The 23970-nt window shown below is 38.6% G+C and overlaps 1 protein-coding gene across 1 annotated transcript in view; it reads right to left on the reverse strand.

Annotated features, from left to right (window-relative positions):
• The window catches only part of LOC139693796 (uncharacterized), a 985124-nt gene that overhangs the window by 55565 nt on the left and 905589 nt on the right, over positions 1–23970 (reverse strand). The window contains exon 6 of the mRNA XM_071592080.1: positions 2226–2384. Coding sequence (XP_071448181.1) covers positions 2226–2384 — 159 coding nt within the window. The remainder of the gene's footprint in view (positions 1–2225; positions 2385–23970) is intronic.

Consider the following 23970-nt stretch of genomic DNA (forward strand, 5'->3'; position numbering starts at 1 on the left):
GAAGTAAAGGCTGTAATTATTTAACGCTTAATCTGAAAATAATGAACATTTACTACGACTCATTTTGATTATGTCTTTTTTATACCACTTTGGAAAGCTAAAACTAAATGAAGTTTTACCTAAAAGAGTACTTGTCACAGTTTCCAATCCATCAGTTATTCTTTCAAAACGAAACACTGGTTGAGCGATTAACGCCATTAATTCGTATTCATCAATTGCCGCAGGTTTTTGGCAGCTTTTTAAAAAATTATAGCTGTTTTCATCTAATAATGTTAATTTGGAAAGCAGTTGTGCTTGAATGCAAGGTCAAATATTTGATTAATTTGTGAGATGGAACAAAATGATTTTGTGAAAAAATATGAGGGATATTTCTTCCAGAGGCTGCTTTTTCCACTCAGCGCCGTGAAAAGTTTTTCACACGCATTGTTAATGCAGTAAATATTTAATATCAAGTGTGAAATGTTAGTATAAGCTGGAAAAGCACCGAAAAAGTTCTTCCACTATCTCACTTTTAAGTTGAGATCTGAAAAATGCTCAACAGTTTTATATTTAAAGTTTAAAATGTGAGCAAGAGCGATCTGTTATTACAAATGGTTGTTAAAAATACGTTACCGATGTACTCAAACTCGAAAAAATCCCTTAATTTTAAGCGTGGAAAACTTTTAACGAGTTTATACGTGAGTCTTAACTAAACTACTGCTTTCTCGGATCCTACCTAACGGCATGGGGTATTACTCAGAGACATTGGGGAGAGACATCGGAAAGAGAAATTGGAAAGAGAAATTGGAAAGAGAAATTGGAAAGAGAAATTGGAAAGAGACATTGGAAAGAGACATTAGAGAGAGACGTTAGAAAGAAACGTTGGAAAGAGACACTAAAATATGGGTTCAGAGGAAAGAATTACGATGGTGACAATTTGAAATTTCACTTAAAGTTGCGTATGTAGATTAATGAACTCTGTAAAACCTTTTAGTACTGACATCCTTTTCTATAATTCAATGTTCAAAAAATGAACGGTAAAATTGAGCTGAGTGACAAATATTTTGTTGAAATCGATGCTAATGCTGTAAGCGTTTTCAATTAAAAATTAAATTTACTGTGACCATTAAAGTATTTATGATATATTTATGGGTTACAACATCGATTCTCATCATATTTTGACTCGTAACTTTCGGGTTAACTGAATGACTCGCAAACAACATTAATATGAAGAAAAAAATTTGCAAAATGGCAGGGATTTCAGAGTGGGTAGATAATTTAAAAAAATTGTCATCAAACAGATATTTTACATAGATCGATTATGTCATTGGTATTGGAGACTTTATAATAAGACGAGATAATCATTGAACCAAAAGACATAAGCTTTGTTCATCAATTTTATTAAATAATCGGCAATATTCTCAAATATGCCAGAAAGCAATTCACAGTAAACGCGGCAGGTTTTGACTTCAAATATGTATAATCTTAGCAAAATTCATTTTATTTGAGATTTTTCAAAAGGTAAGTTCATGCTGTTTACATTTGTGACAAGCTACTAAAATTTAAGAAGCAAGTAAAATAATTAACACTTAAATACACCATCACAGAATTCTGCTTGACACCTCTCTTAGCCCTGAAAAAAACGTCCCTGTTACTCTAAATACCATTCCGGAAAAGCTGCCAACTAGACATGAATAATAATGAAACTTGAAGGCTTTTTAAAAAAACTAATGGAAATATATCTGACATGCTGAAACTAGAGGGACAACAATAAAATATAAAAGTTACGATACAATATTTAACGAATGGATTGGATATTAAGTAGTGAGTCAAAGAAAATCACTCAAATAGTACTTTCAGTTCTCTTAACGCCTTACAGAATTATAAAACTGGTAAAAAATGAATTTTCAACAAATTCCTAGCTTTGGAAACAAAAATTTGAGTGTTTCTTTTTATTTACTCTCGTTAATCTTTTCGTTTTATTGACCCCTTCCCCCGGTAGTGATTACGACCTCAGCGGGGAGTCTCGACGTACACCGACCGAGTTGATAAACGACTCGCGGGTCAAGGGATGCACGCGGACCACCTGCAATCCTTCCGTTTCTGACGGACCGATAGTTTGGGAGTTTTATCGGGCGGACTGCCCTCCCTCCGGGGACCAGCCGATGATAGTGATGAAATACATCGGCCCGAGACGGCCGCGACGGGGGACGGCGGGGAGCGAAGGGATCGTGTGCGAAACTCACTTTTCCAGGCTCCCAAGGGGATGACGGAGCCGTCCGCCTTCCTCCACTCCACCTCGGGCCTCGGTACCCCCGTGGCGGCGCAACGCAGCCTCACGTTCTCCCCCTCCCGCACCACGATGGGCCTTGTCGAGTAGCGGGTGACGCCGGGTCCTTGAAGGCCTGCAGGATGTCCAATGAAAAGGAGAAAGAGAGAGAGAGAGGTTTAGTTCACTCAGAGGGGAGGCCCTCTTCCCGGAGGAATGCCAACCGGTCATGTGCCTCTCGTGGAGAGACCTCACCCACGATTAACGACTCCCATCAATCGGCACGGACGAAGCCGGTCATTCCAGGCCGGTTGACGGCCGACCCCTCTCCTCCCCCTGTGATGACCGGACTCCATTTGGATTTTAAGTGTGGAGGAAAAGGAGTTCATGAGCTGGAAGCTTGCGTGGATAACACCCGATACCTTCCTCCGACCTCGATAGGTCTTGAAGATATGAGAAGCGTCGCAGTTGGCATCGATGGGCCTTCTTTTTTTTTACAGATATTCTCCGAGAGGATCACAATTTAAGACCTGGGTATTTCATTAGTTCTGGATTGGTTGATTGCGGACATTCACCCCTCCATCTCTGATTCCAATCTTCATGCGCCCAGTGAGCTTTCCCATCCTAAATTTATCATTGCTTGACCTAAAGTCCGTCACCTTGACCTTCCTCTTGGACCACATCTTTTTCTATTTTCCATTCCACCGCTCTTCTCTGACAGCTTCATCGTCTTAAGGTGTGAATTAAGGGTAATCGAGAACGATTTCGATGGAAGCGAATTTCCGATGGGATGAATGATTGCTCCCAAATCTCGTGAGCGGATCTCCAGTCACGAATTTTCATCGCATTACCCATTTTACAAACAGCCGCAAACCTGTCCGAATGTGTTAACTCTTAAGACGATTTGTGCCGAGCGACAAGACAATTTGTTTACAAAATGGTGCTTACTGCGTGTATTCCCATAGAAAATAAAATGTAATATCACACGCTTCAACATTTTTTGCTATCAATTACAATAATATTTTACATAAGAACAGATAATCCGTAGTTGACTTAACAAAAAACTAATGTATATGGTCAAGATCTGCTATTTGTATTAATCGTTATGGTGAATTAAAAAAAACGAACACAGATTTGCAATTTGACTCAGATTTATACAAATGTGAAGATGTGAATGTGCGCATTTGCATGTGGATTGCATTATCAGAAATTTTGACTGATGCGACCAGGATTTTAGTTACCTAGAGTAATCTTCAAAGTGAAGGACTCAAATTTAGTCATCTACTTGAAAACATTTCTTCTTGAAATGTACAAGTATAAAAAACATGTCTTCTAAATTCGATGCTTATTCTTCATTTGGAAAGATCAGGTTTTGCAGCTCTGCGTTATCATAAGGTGACATCATCATTATCGTTTCAAGGCACACGATCGTGAAAGCTTATCGGATCAAAGAAATTGTTAATATTTTGCTTATTTTCTTAATATCTTTAGTTGATAAAGGTAGTAATTGGCTTGAATAGAAAGGATATTAAATTCTTGGGGAGCCTTATGTAGACCTTCGTGATGTGACTGCCAGTCAAAAACATAAGGATTTGATAAATTAGTGAATAGATTTAGAGCATATTTTTTACAATGACGACATCAAAATTTATTAATTCCTCGAAAAAGTATTTGTCAGCTAAAATGTTTTTTTCCGAATGTAGGAGGGGTTTCAAAAGATCTTTAGTGGTGCAGCTGTTTCCCTAGTTCTCTGTGTCTCTGGGTTCAGTGGGCTCATTTGGCTCTCAGTTGCGATGAAAAAAATAAAATCTGTGTATTCAATGTAATGTTCCGAAAAATATTTACGGAATGAGCTTTGTTGATGGCAGTCGTGATCCTTCCTCAAGAACTACGTATTTTGCCATATCAGCACTTCAAATAATGTTTTCAGAAAACACAACGCAGTTCAAATGGATTGTTATCCACTTCCGATTGAAATAACACGCTTAGGCAAAAAATATCTTGTGCAATACGAAAAGTTGTACCCAAAAATTTCTTTTTACTGTACATAGCCAGCTTGTCTGAGCTGTATGAAAAAGTTCATTCCTACGAAACAGTGAACGCTACTAAATTAGCGGAGTTCTCCAGCTCCCCAGTTGGAAGAAGATTTGCTGATGGTGGAAAAACTTTTGGCAATCAGCCGACCTTGTGGGCAGAGGTGAGTGGAGTAAAGAGCTCTTTCTCTGAGAGGTGGAAATGAAAGTCACGTTGCAAGCCGTGAGTAAAATCTAAACGGGTTGCTCAACAGTGACGCGACCGTGCCCTTAAACCAAGCTACGTGCAATGCATTCCTCTCGTTCGGACTCTTCCTATTGCCACGCTCACGGGAATTCTCCATTGCGTCTTAAAATGAGTCCCTGAGAATTTTGGCGAAGCATATTGGAGGAAGACTACAAAGTATTATTGTTTCGGCGAGAACAGGGCATGTATTCCATTTGTAACAATTTCCCGCGTATTAAAAATGAATATCTTACTGAGAAATTTTATTAACTATGTACGATTTCAACTAAAAATACTTTAAAAATATAAATAATAGTATTTAGTATAGCATATAGTACACATTTTACGCTACCACAAGAATCTATCATGCTGCCTTGTACTCGAACTTTTGAAATTACGAAGATGCACAGTCATACGATAAGAAATTATCAATCATTTTCCCTAATTTTAATAGATTGCAAAATATGTGAAAACAAGGCTCAAGGAACTTGCAAATTTCAAGAGAAAATAAATATCCTCAAAATTTAAAAATTTATATCCTAAACATATTAACTTCGCGGAAGCACTACGTAATATTTAGTTTACAGTGTTTTATTAGTCTTATTAGTCTAGCCTAATTTCAGCTTTCTTCTCTGGGAATCTAATGGTGAAATTAATAACTAATGCCTAGCTCGAGGATTTAGTTGACTGAAGCTCGTTATTTCGCACAAAAAAATTGGCAATTTCACACGTTAACTACTTGCGAACCACTGCGCAAAAAATACCTATGCCACTTGCCTATGGTGATGTTGCTTATTCTCGACACTCCATTTTTTCTAAATTAAATATTAACAGTACTGAAAGTCGAATTTAATTCATTTATTGAATGCGATTATCCTTTTTACCCGGTACTAATTTAAATATGCTGATATCAGAACTGAAATAGACTTCATTTAAAACGGGCTGTAGATAGTTAACTTTGTTTACCTAGTTTAATTTTGAAGTTATATTCACTTTTGTTTCCACAACTCGGATATCAGCTCACGAAGGAAGAGAGCAGACCTTTCTGCAACTTTTGCGACGCAAGTTTGAGTGTCACTCGGGGTCTCCCAGACCGACCGGCAAAACGTAAATCCATTGCATTCATTTAGACATAATAAACCATAGTAATCTCTGGTCGATTTCAATTAATTATCTCACCCGCGACAAAGATATTCAGGCTCACAATGATCATTCCTTCTTCAGGGAGGACACCTTTCATTCCTTCGCTGGGACGTCATCTGGGCCCAGGCGGAGTGCCCGGCCCTTTCAACCCCCGCGACGCGCCATTAAGGGCCGGCACGGGCGCACATCGGCTCATCGCTCATCCTCCTTTCGGACCGAGGTCATTAATCCCACCGACGGCGAATTACTTGTACGCGACGTCTTCCTAATTTGAGGGCGGTAACGAGGGGTCCCGGCAATTAGTTGTCGGCGGGAGTGAAAGGGAGCGGACGTGGAGAGGAGTGGGGCGGGGGATGCGAAAGAAACGGGTGGACAGGGCGTCATCGTCTTCCTTACCCGTGGTGGGAGATTGGTGAGGAGATAGACGAGATTGAGACGGACAGGGATTTTTTTGGTCGCGTCAAGAAAAAAAATGCAATAATGGATTGCGAAAAGTGCTACATTATTAGAAACAGAACCGTGTAATCATAGAACTGGTACCCTCGTGATATTTATGCACTCTAATGATAATTTCAGCCGTGATATCAGTGTCAAATACTAGGCACAATACTCGATGAGTACGTGCAACACTGCTTTTGGTTTTACTTTGAGGAAGTCCTTCATCGCCTTAGAAAGTATAATGAAGTATGTAAGCATGTTACTCTGCGATAAGATATTAAACCTGAAATTACCTGCAATGTGGCAAATGAACGATAATGTACATGAGCCTGTTAAATTTTACCTTATAAACCATGAAAGGTTATTGAATTACGACAATGAAAGAAATATTTTTCGATATCTCATTCGACGTAGCAAGCACCGTTTCATTTCCGTATAAGTCTTTTACAATTTTAATAACCACGTCATATTTCACCTGTTCTGGCCTCAACTGCCATTCCTTATGTCATTATTATTAGTAGTCAAATGACGTGTACCGTACATGAATTCGATGGACCGGGCAGAGCTTTTAACGCAACGTGTTGGTTCCCTTGGGATTCAAGCAGTCTGTACTCTATAGTTTCGAATGGAATTTAACTAAACTCCCTAACGGAAATAATTAAATTAAGTTATATTTCAGCATTATATAATTAATAAATCCCTTAATTTCGTTCGGCATGTCTATCCTTGCCCTTCTACCTTTGATATCCGTCCTTTCCATCTCTATCAGTCTTCTTAATTACATTACCCTTTAAATCTTTCTCTATGTATTTAAGTTGTACACTTCAAATCTCCCCCAACACCTGTATCCCTTGTCACCCTACTTGTGTATTTCGTGTGATACCGACCATATACGTATACTTCCTTCCGCGGTATATTCTCCACACGTATCCCTTTCCATCCATTTCGTTTTCTTCAGTATTATCCGAAACAACATCTTAAGAGTCCCTGAGGACTTTGTAGTGAAGCCATGATCGCGACATAAAAGACATAGTGACTGATTTTAACAAGAGTTTTATGATGGAAATAATATGAACAATAGAAACAGGAATGATGTACAATGGGGCGTGAATTTTAACGATGCGAATTTAAAAAAAAGTATTCCATTGAAATTTTAAATCAAGAATGTTGAAATAAGGGCAAAGAAGTGAGGATGGAATTTATTTAAGCTCACTGTATATTTTAATAACAATAAAGGTTTGAAAACCCAATATAAAGCATTAACGACGTCCATCCACCATTATAAATAACTCAGCAAATTTTATCGCTTATTATTTCTTAATTTACGTTCCCTTCGAATAACAATTTTTTTTCAAATGCATTCGTAAAAATATTTAATAAATGAATTTTTTATTTTTACCTCTTACGCCTTCATAAAAATCATCAGAAATTCGTTCTGGGCACACGGAAGTTTACTCAGATCGGACGGCACCAGGGTATAATAGTAAAAAGTCCTGGATAAAAAAAAATAGAGTGCGATATATATTCAAAAATTTTCATAAACGTTTTACGTATTAATCATATATGATCCCACGCCACCTTCTAATCTCGCACCTTATTTATGCTACGTACGGAACGATTCACTAAACACGAAAACTTTTTATGAACACAAAAAGACTAAAACGCGCAGTCTGGATAATTTCATACTAATTGTCTTAAATTTTACTGAAGACAAAGTTCAACAGAAAATTTATCCCCTTTAATACGCTGCCCCTTCCGATCCCAGCTCGCTTCATACGAATTTGTATTGCCGTAAGTAAAACTGCGGGCCCATTTCCATAATCATGACCTTGATCATGAACTCCGCACTTGCATCGCCCTTTTTGACCGAAAACGGGTTACTTTTCATATAAAATTTAAACTTTAGAAATAGAATGTAATCGTGGGGAACTACGAGTATATCTGACACACATGGCGTAATTTAACAATGCATTAAGCAAATATTATCCAATACCTGTGCTTCGCCAAATACTGCTAGAAAGGCAGCACGTTGTCTGCCGGGTTGGCAACTGATATTGAGACTGCTCGTCGACTACCTTCCGTATTCCTTCAGCGGGGTCGATATTTTATTCCTCACTCCTTCCCAAAAGGTTTTAAAAAGGTCCATATAAAAGGCCTGGTTGACTCCCTGATCTTCAGGTACTTGATCGGACTGATGAATCCCTACGGCATCTATTAACAATGATCATTGCTTTGAATTTTGACTTGATCAGACATGCTTAGATTCTGAATGAACAAATGCTCTTCCTCTGCATAAAATGGAGCTTATATTTATGGATCATACCGAAAAATGTAGGTTAAGTCGCCGTTAGAAAAACGAGGAGAATCCAAAAGCTCGTCCCCCTGCTCTACTTTCTCTGTCCTCCGCCTCTACCTCCTCTACTTTGCCCCCTCCGTCCGGGTGGGATTGACAGCAAGCGGCGTACCGGGTTTCATTTTACCCTCTTAGAGGAAGAGAAGACTTAAGAATCCAATTGTAGTCATCTATCCACGAACCAAATCTTCGTCACGTCGAAATGGAAATGCACCGGTCCCAATTTTGCTCGAAAAGAGGTCGTATTTCTCTGCCTGTTTGTGCCTCTATCATTCACCCTTCCCTCACGACAAAAATCCCTCTCGCGTGTTCTCAAGCTTCCTGCAGTAAATATTATATTACCACCATGGTTTTCGGTCACACCCCTTCAAGTAATAACCTTTTAGAAGGATCAAACCCCGCGGAATAAAAGAAGGCTCGGGAATCCCGGTAAGAGTGAGAGAGAGAGAGCATCCACGGGTTACTGGAGGGGGAGAGATTTACGCCGCGTGATGGAGAGGGAGAGATGGTTTGGGGGTTTGACAGCCGAGAGGTAAGGACGTTCCTCTGAACCCTTCACCTCCACTGTTCGAGCGACCCGGGGTCTGGGAAGAGCTGGGGAAGGTGTGTGTGTACGTGTTGGAAAGGGGCTGGCGTGTGTGCGCGCGCTTGGGTGCAAGCGTGTGTGTTAGAGTGTGAGTGGAGAAGTGTCGCTCGGGAGGGTCGATGATTGAGTAGAAAAAACCACCGGTGCAGACCGATGGGGGGTGGAGGGATGAGGACGGGGGAGAGGGTGGAGGGAAGGAGAGTTGGGAAATTTGTCACCGAGGGGGCATCCCTCATCCCCCTCATCCCCGAGACGTCAGTCAAACGTCTCGGGAGGAAATGAAAATGAAGGAAACGCGTAGATGAAAAGAGATGGAAGGAGAGAGAGGGAGAGGCGTGTTGGGTGGGGGGGCATGAGGGGGTGAGGAAACATAAAGTTGGGTGACGCGGTTCCCTTCGACCCTCGCTCCGTGGGGAGATGTCTTATCCTTCTCAGTTGATCGGAGGAGCGAACGGCGGCGGTAAATTAAGGGCGTGGGGAGGGGATTCTTTCGTTCGCCGTTGATTTACGATCGGACGACACTCGCCCCGATGGATGGTGGAAGACTCGGTTGCCTCTCCCGCCCCCCCTTACTCCGCGCCACCCTTCTCCCTCCTCCGGCCCCGTCCCCGGACACTCATTCCTCTCTTCTCTTCTCGCCCCAATCCATCCTCTTCTCGCGTTATTCGTACATCCTCTCGGTCTAGGACACTTGCACGTACCGTGGCACTAAAAAAATGCAGTTCTCTTAGCTTATCGAAATGGAATACGTTTGCTCATGGTGAAAAAAAATACTGTTCAGTAGTTTTCCATATTTAAACTTATTGACCATTTATTGAAGAGAGCACTACAATTTTCAAATTGTTGTGTTCTCTTCAAGTACTGTACTTCAAAGTACTGTGGAAGTTAATACTTGGTTGAAACCATTGCCAGTAGAATAAAGTGCAAAAATATACCAAGCGGTGTTTGGTTATTTCTAGGATATGTAACGGATCCAAAAAATTGAACCAGTTCGTTAAAATACGTTCACGAATGATATCAGAGAGTTAGTTAATTAATCAGGTCTGAGTCATTAAGCATGAAAAGTGTTAGATTACGCGTTACAATCCTTCCGAGACATATAGTTCGTGGGGTGAAAGAGAATGGTATAAAATATAAATCAACAAAATTTGAAAATACACATCAAAATTAACCCTACCCTACAAATAGATTTTCTTTTTGCCTCATGCGATCTACTATGTCAAACGTCCCAATATAGAGAGATACGTGGCATACATAGACTATCAAAATTTTATTCAGATTCCGGGCGACATTTGTAGACAGCTATCATCGGAGTGAACGCTTGAAAAAAATTTTATCACAGCACATTTGGTTCCAGAGGGAAAGTTCATCAAAGTAAGTGACATTCCCAGTTTGTGTAATGATGATTGGCCATTGCGAATGGTTTTCCCATTACAGCATCCACGTCTCCCTGCCATCTGTTACATTTTCATTCTTCCATACATTCCTTCCTCCTTGCTGTGATCTAGTGTCTTTTATCTCCGGTGCCCTCTATTACCTAGTTTGCATAACATAGTGTTTATGACACATGAAATTTTCCTTTTCACTCCCGAGTTTAGGGGTTTTTGCTGGCTTTTTCACTACCAGCTCTTATCTTCCTGGGTGTTTCCCAACAAAGAATTCTCTAGATGGATCGACAGTTGAGTCACACAAATTTTTGCGATGCTAAAAATGTCAAATAATCCAAAACTGATGATTGCGACGCAATTTGATCCAAAAGTGATAATTGCGATGGTCACTATGCTGCAGCTTTGGGCAGATGCGCATCCGATAACTGTTGCCGAATATGTCCAGCAATGACTCGGCTAGATTCGTTTGGTGTCATCGTTATATGCCACATCTAGAGTTGCTTGAACTCGTGACTGCTTCAACTGAAAAATTATTGCCAGAAATAAGCGAACTACATCCGGAATAGCTCCTCAGATTCTCCCTAGATATAACTCATAGATATAGGTCTTAGGCTTTGAAAATTCATGAAATTAATTTATTATCATAATTTGTATACTCCCGTATCATTTTTGAAGTATTCATTTTGTTTTATACTCATAATATGACCATACGGCAAATATATACCAATTCGCACAACGCGAGGATGGGGACGAGGCCCCTACTTCACTCAAATAAAGTGGTTTCGGTTTGATAAATCTCTCCCTATGCCCAATCACTTTGCACCGCAATTCGCATACGAACTAATTTAGAGAGGGCCAGTGCCTTTATTTCGTGCAAAGAAGACGAACAACCTTGGTAAAGCTTGAATATTCAGCTTAACGTGACGACTGTTTTCCTATTATTACGGAAAAAACATATATAGTATAGTCTCCAAAGCAGGTATTGTAGCTCAAGAAATGTTCATAAACTCAAAAATCTGAATCAGCCAATACATTAACATCTCCATACAGTTTCCTTTTCATGACCAAAGATAATAGCAGCATTATTAATAATAATACTAATTTATTGCATTACGCCTAATATTTAAAAGGTTTTGTTTTTGCCTAGGCTATCAAAGAAATGTACTTAAAATTATCTTCTCTAACGGTTTATTCTTCAATCCGTGTTTTTTTAAAGAAAGCTTCTCTTGGGATGGATCAGAAATTTTCCTACTAACGAGAGTAAGCCAGCCAGCACCGAGAATAGGATGAAGCAATCATAACCCGCTTTGAGCGACATTTTATTAATATTTCCTGCAAAGTTGGACAAATGGTATACATAATAACATAATTAAGGCCTTTATCCTACTTATGGTTTAGGTCCCACGCCGATATCATAGTCTTATTTTATTGATAGCAATAAGATGGTATTTCATGAATATTCTTATAAAACTTATCAAAAAAACCCTAAGATCGCTCATTCTTTTTCAATGTTTGTTTAACAGCGGCGCCTCTAGTAAAAGTTAAGAAAAGACCGAAGCGGTAGATTTTGGTGAGTGGACGACAACATTTTGGGCAACCAAAATCTAATAATTTCACCTTGCCTTAAACGGATATGGTAAATAAAAAACATTTTGTGCTTACGTTGGCGGTTTATGAGCTATCGTGTCGAAAAAATCTATCTGATACATAGAATCAGACAAGCATACGGACATTTTATTCTAAAAACGGTCAAAACAAGTTCAGGAGACTTCAAAATATGCATTCCCATTGGAATTTTAACGTTTTATAATAAAAATAATTTTTCATATAATAAACATGGGGAAATTAAAAATACATTAAAAGCAAGTAGTCTCTTGAATTATTAAGTTATTACAACAAATGCTAAAACTATGAAATAGTTTTTACGGCCAAACGTTTTGTTTTATTGTTAAATCTAAATTCGATTATTGTTATTCTCAAAATATTATTCTAAATTCATAGACTCATTTCATTTATGAATTTAATAAAACTTATCGGGATGAGACCCCGCGGAAATATCAAATACCTTCGACGAAATCTCTAAATCCCGATATTTTTGAGTTTCCCAAGCTCCAAGCATGATGAATCGTGATTCCCCAGCAGTCCAAAATTACGAAAAACAATAACGATCAGTAATAGTGTTAAAGGTTCAATGGTGTAGAAAAACAAAAGGGAATAGAAGGCCGAATGCGAGTGTTGTTCATTTTTACGTAAAGATAAAATGAGCAACGCGAATGATTATCTACGGAGAGGTAAAAGACAAAATAAAACGCGTTAAAAAGAGAAGATCCGGATGGATTGGGCTCATCTCGAGCCATAATGGATCAGCTAAGAGCATGATGGAAGGAAAATTGAAGGAAGGCTCAAGGGTAAAATTCCCAGGCCAAGTAAAGTGATGAGATCTTAGATGGAAGAGCTCTTGAGGCGCATGGGAGATTGGAATTAGATAGGAAAGAGCATAGGGAACAGTTAACCTTCCTTCAATCTGAAACACTGATGATGATGGGTGTTCAAACTTTCAGAAAAATTTCACCCCAAGTGCTAACGTATTTCTCTACCTTGGGTGGTGGATCGCTTCGACACGTACGGACAAATTGAAACCTTCTGGCACGAAGTGCAACAAAAAAGCATCAAGAGGCAGGCTCATGAGTGTCTTTAAGATAACGCGCACCCGAGCACGCGGAAACGTTTTGCTCAAGATCTATAAGACATGAGTGGAAAGGAAGGCCACGGAAGAAATACGAAGAACCTTCGAATTGGAGGGAAATGCGATTCCGCGATGGGATGACGCGGAACATTGAGTCGCATCCCTCATGATTGATGGCTGGAGCAAAGGTCGAGGGGTCATAGGCCAGTGGTCATTCCATCAAGCCCTCTCCCTCGCCTTGATATTCCTGAGTGTGCTGCTTGAGCATCACGGGAGTGAAGCTCACGTTCATTGCAAAGAGGACTCGCCATCCCATTCTCCCACTCACTGACGACGGCCGCGGAAATTAAGGATTTGACAACGTTGAATTTTTGATCACCCTTTCTTCGTCGAACAGTTTCCTTCCATTCGTTTTGTGTTTTGAATTTTCAACAGTGCACATATTTATTCGCGGCATTCATTCAAGGATCCCCTCGCACGTCCGCTAGGATTAAATTGTTTTCCCACCCATTGCATTTTCCTACGATGCTCTTTTCAAGCTCGGTAAGAGCGACTCGGTGTACATTTCCGCACCGCAAATGGATTCGATTGCGGTAAAAGAGGTAACTTACGTATTACCTTGAATTACCGTACCGTTCTCCCTTGAAATTACGCACTCCGAACAAAATAACCCTTTAAGACCCATGACAAAGGTGTTGCTATAACTTGTATTTAATTGATTGCATGAAATATGAAATGGACTCCGCCATCATTAGTATTTATCAGTGCATGAAATATGCATCAGAACAAAAATATCTCTTTTAGTTAAATATGACAACGGGACTAACTTGACTAGTGCATTTCCACTTGCTGAAAACGCATTAATCTTTTCACATTATACCTACATTTGTTGTTGGCTCTACATGATCCTTGCTTTAATTTATAATTTTATTCAAATGAATAAAAATGTAAACGAATCACAAGTATGCCAATTAAGGTATTCTTTTATTTATTATCAACTACCTCCACCTAAGGAAGAAGCCTGGACTCTTCCATGCCGGTAATAATTCTTTGTAGAACAAAAAGAACCTTGTAGGTATCCACCAATGCCTCTATTGTTTAAGAAGGAGAAAATTGAGCATTAATTAAATCTCTAAATTAAATATGGCTATTTTATTGGGTTACCTGTCAAAACAGGGGACTTTATTGCTAAAATTTACGCGCCGTAAAGACAAAATTCCCGTGTTTGTCAAAGAAAGTCCTCTTTAGGAATGGAAATATTCATTACCTAATTGCTGATGATATTAAATACCCACACAGGTGATATACTATAAGTGAAAGTTATTTATGTCAATGTTCTTGGATATTCATTAAATTAAATTGATAACATAATAATTGGGGAAATTTTTATAAATTCCAGAGCTTCCGGGTTGATGTGGCGGAAAGACTTTATAATAAAAAAAATTAGCTTCATATTTTTCCTCAAAATAACTCGATGACGTCCATCTTATTTAGTTGCAATATCCAAGACGCCTCAGGCCTTTTGCCTAAAGAGGACTTCGTGAGTTATAAGCCACTCAAGGTTATTGAAGCTTTTTATTTTATTTGAAAGGAGCCAAAAAACGTTTTTATCCCAAATTTGGGAGTGAAAAATCAATTATAAGCGTAATTGAGACTATTCATGGCGATGAAAAATGAGATAAAGCATACTTTTCATAGGGTAAATTAATTTTTGAACAATTATATATAAAAGTTCATTCACATGGAAATAGATATAAGGAAAAGGGATAGGAACATATATAAAGGACGAACACAAGAAGGGGTGGGGAGGAATCGATCAAATCACAAGCGCAAAATTATTGCGTCTATATATATATATATATATATATATACACACACACACATATATATATATATATATATATATATATACACATATATATATATATATATATATATATATATATATATATATATATGATCGGCGCGGCAAGTCCAATATCCGTGGTTCGAGTCCAGGTCAAGGAAACCTTTTTACACCTGTGATCTGCTCGATTCCACCCTCCCCACAATTCCTGTGTTCGTCTTTTATGTGTTCCTATCCCTTTTGCATATATCTGTATCCATGTGAATGATAGAATATATGTATATATATATGTATATATATATATATATATATATATGTATATGCATATGTATGCATATATATATATATATATATATATATATGTATATATATACATATATGCATATATATATGCATATATGCATATATATATGCATATATGCATATATGCATATATGCATATATGCATATATATGCATATATATACATATATATACATATATATATGTATATATATATGTATGTGTATATGCATATATATATATATATATATGTATGCATATGTATATGTATATGTGTGTGTGTGTGTGTACATAAACACATACACACACGATCTCGGAATAAATATCTTTGAACTTGAATTTGAACAAACGCAAATTTTCATTAACACTAACTTTCCTTTCATTTTAAAAGCGTGGGGCTTCGATTATTAACATCCCTTAACGTTTGGTACCATTTTAAAATGTAAAAAGAATAGGAAACAGCCATATGAAGTCTCATGAGTGAAAGTTATGCTTCTGTATAAGAGGTAATTAAGCGTGAAAACTTTATCCTGACTTAATAGAAGAGTTAACCTGGAGTTCCCCGGATCCAACTCAAGAAGGGCAAAAGACCGTTCGTAAAGAGGGCTGAAACAAAAGAAAACGCCTAGAGGATTCATTTCTAAAGGGATGTAAAAAATAGTCCTTTAAGCGAGCAGTTTAATTTCACTAGACATTATTCTTTTGGATGCTGGAATAGAAATAAAAAAAACTTTATCATAAATAAAAGTACAGAAGATTGCTTCTATATTTAGCAATTTCCATCATCATTAGCATTAAATCGCTGTATTTATATCCATAAAATATATTTGGGTTAAAGAATAATATGGATAGGTTTAAATTATATTTAAAAGACTAGTATACTAAAAGTCCAGGGGACAAAATGGAGAATTAAGTAAGACCAGAAGAAAAGGCCTATATATTTGCGGGGGAGATAAAGGAAGTTTGAGGTGGTAATGATAAAAAGACGGAAAAATTGGATCGGAAGTTGAAGAGGTATGGTGTACGGAAGAATGTTGTAGGTAGGTAGTAATAAGAGTTGAAGGGAGAAACAAAATTCTGGGTCGCATTGATTACAGTAATGAGTTAGTATAAGGTAATGAATGAATGAAGCGCGAAGGGATTATTAATTCTGATAAGCCTCCAAGGACCTCAAGGGTTAAATCGTAGTGCAGCCATGATTACGACTTAAAAACTAAATGAATGACTGGGAAGAAATTGTAAATAAGTAACACATACAAAAATGATTCTGAAAGACCGGCTAAAAGTCTTGACAAAAAATAATAAATAATTGGGAATGGAAAAGATTTGGTCCGTTTATTATCTCAGTTTAATCCTCCTTTAATTACTGCAACTGAGGAAGTAGAATAAATAACTCATCCACATGCAAATGGTTAAAAGTTTAATGCGCCTGCATAATTCAACCCCCCGAGCGCTTCCACGACTGAGTTTCATCTACGCATCGTGGGAGAGGAAGCAAAGGGGAAAGCGTTTGTCATTTCCCTCCTTCCCCTGTGAGAGAAGGGTTCAAAAAAAGGTACACTTTGGGGAAATCGCCCTACCTTGGGGGGATTCAGACAAGCGGTGAAACGGGAAGTTTTCCACCGGAGTATAAATGTCACCTCTCACCACCTCGGGAGGGGGAGGGAGAGAAAGGATAGGAAAGGGTGGGGCGATGGGAGAAAGGGAAGGAGAGAGAGGAGGGGGACCAACTTTTTTGGTTTATGTTTCGGGGCGGGAAGAGCAGCGTCCCATCCCAGTAGGACCGTTCTCTTAAGGAGAAGAGAGCAGACAATAGACTTCCACTATTTCGCTCCCCCCCTCCTACACCTTGCCATACTCATTGTTCCTTCCGACCCTGAACCCTCGTCTCCTTTTCCTTGGCCTCCAGCACTCCCCATCCCTAGGTCAACACTCTCTTCCTGGTTTGCAGCAGTGTTAGGTGGCTGGTCGCATTCTCTTCCTCGAAGTACTGGAGGACGCTTTTCTCTCCTGGCATGCGACACCATACGCCCTGTTCTAGGAGTGCCTTCAAAGGAGGGGTCGCGTGAAATCACGAAGAATTCCAGAATTTGGAAAGAACTATCAAACATCTTATTGAGGATAATAGAAAAACCCGGGGGATTTGGTGGTCTAAGGGAACATGGAGTAGATAATGGCCTGGAGTAGAACCTTCGACTACTGATCGGAGGATCCAGGGTTCAAAACCCGGGTGATAACTTTCGGGCGATACCATCTACAATCCGAGTGGTGCGATTTTCTGGTTACTAGAGCTTCGAGGGAAATGGAAAGGTAGCACAGGGAAAGGAACAAGAGTGTGTGAAGATACTCACGCTCATAGGTTTACATTTGTATGTGGTGAGCTACAACCTCACTCATCAGAAACTAAATTTTTTTATCATTATTACTTTGATGAGACAGTTCTATTTTCTTGAAATATAAATACCCGATAGCTTAATTTTATAAAATAAGAATGAGATGTCCATATTAAGTGAGTTTGTAATTTTCCGCAGACTTAGTCTGTAGAAAATTAACAACTCATTTATTACGAACATCAAACAATTCCACGAAGTATAGCCTGAAAGTGTAAAGCATAAAAATGAGATGTATTAACAGAAAACAAATTATTAATGAAGAAATTATTCCTTGTTACTATGACAGTGCCGTATGGTACAGCAATCTTTAACTCTACGCTTGCGTGCCTTTCTTACTTAAAACTTGCCCTCCTGAAACAATAATAGGAAATATCTCAACAGCAATCTCTATCACATAAAGACATTCATTAAAACCAAATTGCTAACCGTTAAATGTCTAACCATAAATTTACAACATATCATCAAAACAAATGAAAGTACGTAATAGAATGACAGAAAACATCTTCACACCAACCTCTATCATAGCAAAAATCTTATATCACTAACGATATAATCTCAATCAATAATGAACAAAAAATAAGCAGATTAATGCAAAGATAATCGAAGCAGGTATAAAGTTAGTATTACTATACAAAACCCAGCATTAAACCAGTACCATCCATATCTTTTCACCACACCATATGATTTCAAGAATTTTCCCAAATTTCGTCGTACGAAGTAAAATAAATTTTCACCGAATAAATGGCTTACTTATTAGAATTCCTCGCAATTTTCTTATTTCTGGAACTTAAGTGGTGTTACAAACAATATTGCAATTGCACTATCAATACTTTTAGCTGGTGGTTTTATTTTTATTCTACCTCTAGTTTTATTCAATAAGTAGTTATATTCCAAGCTCCCACTAATATAGGAATAAGTACATACAAAAACTTGACCCAGGTTTTAAATTTTAAAAGAATATCAACAGGCTTAGTCATCTATTCGCAAGTAAGAAAATGAAAAATATATAAAATTGAGTGGAGAGCGAAAATCGCATTGTCTTTCTTACTAAAAGGCATATTCGGATTCAACGAGAGCCGTTTAACTTAACCTACATTATTTCGAAATGCACACAAAACTGTATGGCAGAGGAATATTATGTAAAATCGAATATTACGAAAGATCAAATGGGTCTAAGACCCTGAATTCAATATCATTCAGCAATTTATCATGAATTAAACTTAGTGAAATTACTATATTTTAGAATAAATCTAATCTCATGCTATCTTGTTTTATTTTTTAGGCGTGGTAACCTAATGGGTTGGGCGTTCGCCTATTCACGGGAGAGTCCGACTTGAATATCTGGCAAATTTTGTAAACACGATCTCCACTCAAACAGTGTGATTTTACGGCTACCAGATGTTCCCGGGAAAACGAAACGGTGGAGGGAAAGTTACTGGCCCTAATAACCTGGTGCGTGAATTTCACACGCCGTACATAGTGTACGGGAGTAGAGTTAGATTAGGTCTACACTCATCGATTAAACCAGACTTGAAGTCGAATCCCGTGTTTTTCGGTTTTTGTAAATTTAACAAATAGTTCTCAACTTGCGAGGATCAACTCCAGTTAAAATTTCGAGGGTCTCGCTCAAATAACCCGATTTTAGCGAACGAGTAAATCGATCTTCTGATTCGGAGGCAGTCAAAAAAAACATGCACGATACCCTCACGTGAAAAAGGAATCACCTTTCATAATGCCCCATCTCACACTTCCTCAATCCTCCTTGAAAAGAATTTTCTAAGGCCTTACAACGACCATGGTGAATGAGACCGTCGGGAGTAACTTGACCAAACGAGCATTCGTGCGACCCCCCATTAAGTCGCGATCGCAAACGAAATATCAAAGTCTTCGATAATAGATCGGCGGCGGTAGGCACGACAGAGGGTGGGAGGGAGGGGCAGAGCAGGAGAGAAGTGCAGGGAGGGTGGAGAAAAGTCAGCGGTGATTGTTGTCGGAGAATCCATTAATTAATTTACCAGGCCTAGAGTGAAAAGTTTCCATGATGCATGAATAATGAAGGTGGCGATTCTCGGCAAAGTTTTGCCGCCGCGTCCTTATTATTTAGATGCATGGTGTGGGAGGGAGGGAGTAAGGGGCAGTGAAGGATAGAGGGACAGAAATGAAACGGAGGAGAAGTGGAAAAGGACTCGGAGGTGGGCGGAGAGGTTGAATTCAGAGGTAGGTGTTGAGGCAGAGCATTTTTCGTGCTCCGTGTACCGGGCAGAAATCGCTCGGTTATGAGACATACAAAACTGCCATCTGTCTGGGAATCCGTGGAGGGCTTAAAAATTTTGGAATTTTTTGTGTATGGAATACCGAGATGTCGGCAAATAATGGAAAAACTTGCCCTAGTTCTATGTCTCTTTCTCTATGGAACCGTCCCGTTCCAGTCTAGGATTAGTGATTGATGGTCGCATCACGAATTTACGATGCCTCGTTCCATGGAGCAGCTAAACACGAAAACAATTTGTGTTAAGCTCGGTAAATTGGGTTCGGATATCATGAAGTAATGTCCTGTGGAATGGTTTTCCGCTGGCACAAGATTTTCCTAAATGGTAGAAAGGATATTGAAGATGAGGAACGTTTGTATGAACGTATTGTGACAATGGGGGACGTTCACAAAACGGACATGTGTCAACGACACAGTGCGACGATATTGTGCAAAAAGTGAGAGGCATTCTTTATTCCGATCGACGACCGAGTGTCAGAATGTTAGCAGAAGATTGAAATATTCCGAAAACCACAGTGCATTAGTTAGAAAGGTGTGTTCCAAGTGGGTCCCCGGGGTACTGTCGGAAGATCAAAAGGCTGCTCGGGTGAAAATCTCGCGTGATCTCTTGCATCCCTGTGAAAATGACCCGAATTTTGTTAGATAACTTGAATACTAATGATCATTGTACCCGAGTACTTATGTTAAGGAGCTTGGGAGACTACTATTTTGAAACGCTGGATAACGTCAAAGGCCGTGACGAGGTGCCTGAACGAGGTTCGCGTCGACGACTAATAAGCGTATCGCGACTGGCAGAAGCGCAGGTATCATCGGTGTGCCGATGCACAAGGTGCTATTTTGATGAATTTAAGTGATTTGCACTTTCATCTGCTGCAAATTTCTTCCCCGGAATAATTCGACTTATTTTTGGGACCTATTCTACACATATGTTCTCACATACATTTATATTATTTGCATCAGAATGAGAGGCCTTTCTCCTTCTACACAGACGAAGGTGGCTGGGACCACATACTATGCATTAAAAGTGTGTCGTTTTTTCTTTCGTGTTTTCTCCATTTCTGTACTTAATTTTGTTGTCAAGTAAGTCAGGCAAAAGGCGGAATGTTTGCAGTCTACCATAATGGTCCCTTCAAGTTCATTTTCATGTAAAGTTGGACACATGAAGGGTGTAAAACAAGAAAGCTATCACGGGTGGAGAAAATTAACGCAATATAGAAGAATGCAGGGGAGAAGTCTTAGGATTTTGCTACTGAAGATAATGAAAAAGCAGGATTTTTGACTAAGAGAAGAGGAAAAAGTCAGGATATAAAAGAATAAGAGATAATTATCAACGACGATTATCCAATAGGGATCACGATTCACCGTTGAAGGGTGACATACGCGTGCGTTTGCGTCTGAATATGAACGTGTGTCTGAGTGTCGACGGACGGACGACGCACGTGAGTGCTCCGGCCAAATGCATATATAACGGCCGCTCGAGCTTCGAAGAGAGAAAGTGACGGAAATACAACGGCAGCCCAAGGTCGTCGAAACATGACGGGACGGTGAGTGGGGCTGGCCCTCTCCCAACGGGTCCACTCGCGGAGAGACGCGTCTCGTGTAATTAGCTGCAACTCCTTCACTGCAACAATCTCCTCTATCCCACCATCCCCTCCCACCCCATTACCAAACGGACGCATATGCATATTTTCCTTATTGCTTATCCGTGAGAACCGCGAGCAAAATTATCAACATTAATTGTATATTTGGACGTCAACACGAGATGCTTGGAGCTGCAACAAAACTTAGAAAAAATAGAATGCGACAACAAAAATCAAATCAAAGGTACACATAAAAATTGCTTCCACACTATGTATAATAATAGTTTGTAATAAATGTATATATATATAAATAAATAAATAAATAAATAAATAAATATATATATATATATATATATATATATATATATATATATATATATATATATATATATATATATATATATATATATATCTGTGCGTGTGTGTGTTCAAAGGAGGCAGAAAAAATGGACGCAGGGCACATTCAGTGGCAATGAACTGTTGAGGAAGAGGAGAGAATGTTGGTTGGATGATGAAAACATAGGCACCCTGAACGAGAGAAAAGGAGACATAACGCTTGTGGCTTTAAAGAATGGCTTATTTTAATGCAGTTTTTGGGTAAATATCTACTATCGTGTTAGGTGGGTTATATAAATGTAGCAGTGATTAGGTACTGAATTCATCAAACATCTACCTTGACCAGTAGAATAATCTTAATTATAATAAAAATTAAATAAAAATTCAATATGAAAATGTTAACTAGTAGTAGAAAGAAAAAAAATAAAGAAAAAGATTCGAATACTCATTTTTAAGTTTTTCTCAAAAGTTCTCTCCAAAGTGATACCGCCCGAGTCTACTTACTTTCCCGAACGTAAATATAACCAAGTAAATATAAAACTAAGTAAACATAAAATCATTAAAAATTAATTAAAAATAAAAAACTGTCGTGTATAAAAAATACACTGAAGAGGGTGCAATGAAGATCTCCCACGTAAACAAAAGATTAAAAATAATGAATGAAAAATAAATTGCAGCAAGGGAACTAATTAGGTCGAAGAGCAGAAACTGCGTAAAAGTTCGATGAAGTTCTGCATTTTGATAAAGACACGCCCGCTCATTCACGTGGTTCCTACAGGAGCACGACACACCCTCACAGCGACCGTCCCTTTCCGGAGTGTCCTCCATTTCGTGGCGGATTGAAGCATTCTCTCGAATTAAAGTTGATTAAAACCACCCGGCCGAGGGGTGGACAGCCACCGGGGAGTTCTGGTCCGTCACCGCCACCGCCGACAACGATGGTCGCTGCTCTGCATTACTATATTTGCCACAAGATCGCGTATTAAGCATCGTGGGGCTCATGATTGACTCATGATTGTTTTCTGGATGAGAGGAGAGGAATGGAGGAAATTTCTGGGAAGGCGGAATAAATTATTTGTTGGAAGAGTTTGAAAGAGCCGGAAATGATGGTGGCTGAGATTAAGGGTGGGGGTGGAAGTAAGGATTACCTAAAGCGAATTAGAATCGCAAGCGAGTGAAAACTTGATTTGACTCGCCAAGCCAAGGCGAAAGGAAGCTAAGCAAAGAAAACCTTGGGGAGCTTAAAAATATGCGGCGCAAAACTACCTAAATGCAACTGAGACAATGTATTTATTCATTATGCTCAGCCAGCTCACTCCCAATGGAGTTTCTTTTAGAAACTTTAAGCCTAGAAAAAGCATAAGATACTTCGTGGAAGCTGAAATAAAACGTTCTGTTGAGGAATGAATACAATGAATTCTCTCACAATCTAGTTTTCTCTCTCTTTCCATATTTATGTAGGATATGATTAAAAAAAATTAATATATGCAAGTGTAAAATTATATCATCTATCATATTAGAATAACTTAAACGTGTAGTACTCTTAAATACTCATCATGAACGCAATACTGATCATAAATTGGTGATTAACTCCAGGAGTCAACTTTTAGAAATACATCTACTAGAAACGGAAAGAGAAAGTGCTGTTAGTATTAAAGTGTGCATTGCTAAGGCTAACCACTCAAGAGGAGAAATGTTTTCAGCTTAAGTGTTCTGTTGCCTTCAAAAAGAATTTGAATAACTTTTGCAAACAGTAACGCCCGCACCTCGTAAAAAATTAAGATATATGAATGATTCTGCGTTTATTATTTTGAGAATGACAATAATAGAGTAATAAAATAATAATACATATTTTTTCCGAATCAAACAAATCGGAAGTAGGTTTTTCGTTCCATTAAATTTCTCAACTTCTTCCCATCCACAGAATACATACTGCACAATTATGCTCGAATTTAAGAGAGTGATGAGAGTAATAATTAATCATCCTAATTAGGTGATAATATCGAATGTTATTTAACCTAGCAGGTTTTACATCGGAAGCTTAATAGAACGACTGGCTTTATGCCGACCGTTCAGGACTTACATTGAAATAGATAAATTAGGAGTAAAAAAGCTCGATGTGATGGAGCTAAAAATTTTTTATCTAAAAGACCATTGCAAAAAC

Source organism: Hetaerina americana, unplaced genomic scaffold, assembly GCF_022747635.1.
Source record: "Hetaerina americana unplaced genomic scaffold, ioHetAmer1.1.p SCAF_1, whole genome shotgun sequence".
Lineage (NCBI taxonomy): Eukaryota > Metazoa > Arthropoda > Insecta > Odonata > Calopterygidae > Hetaerina > Hetaerina americana.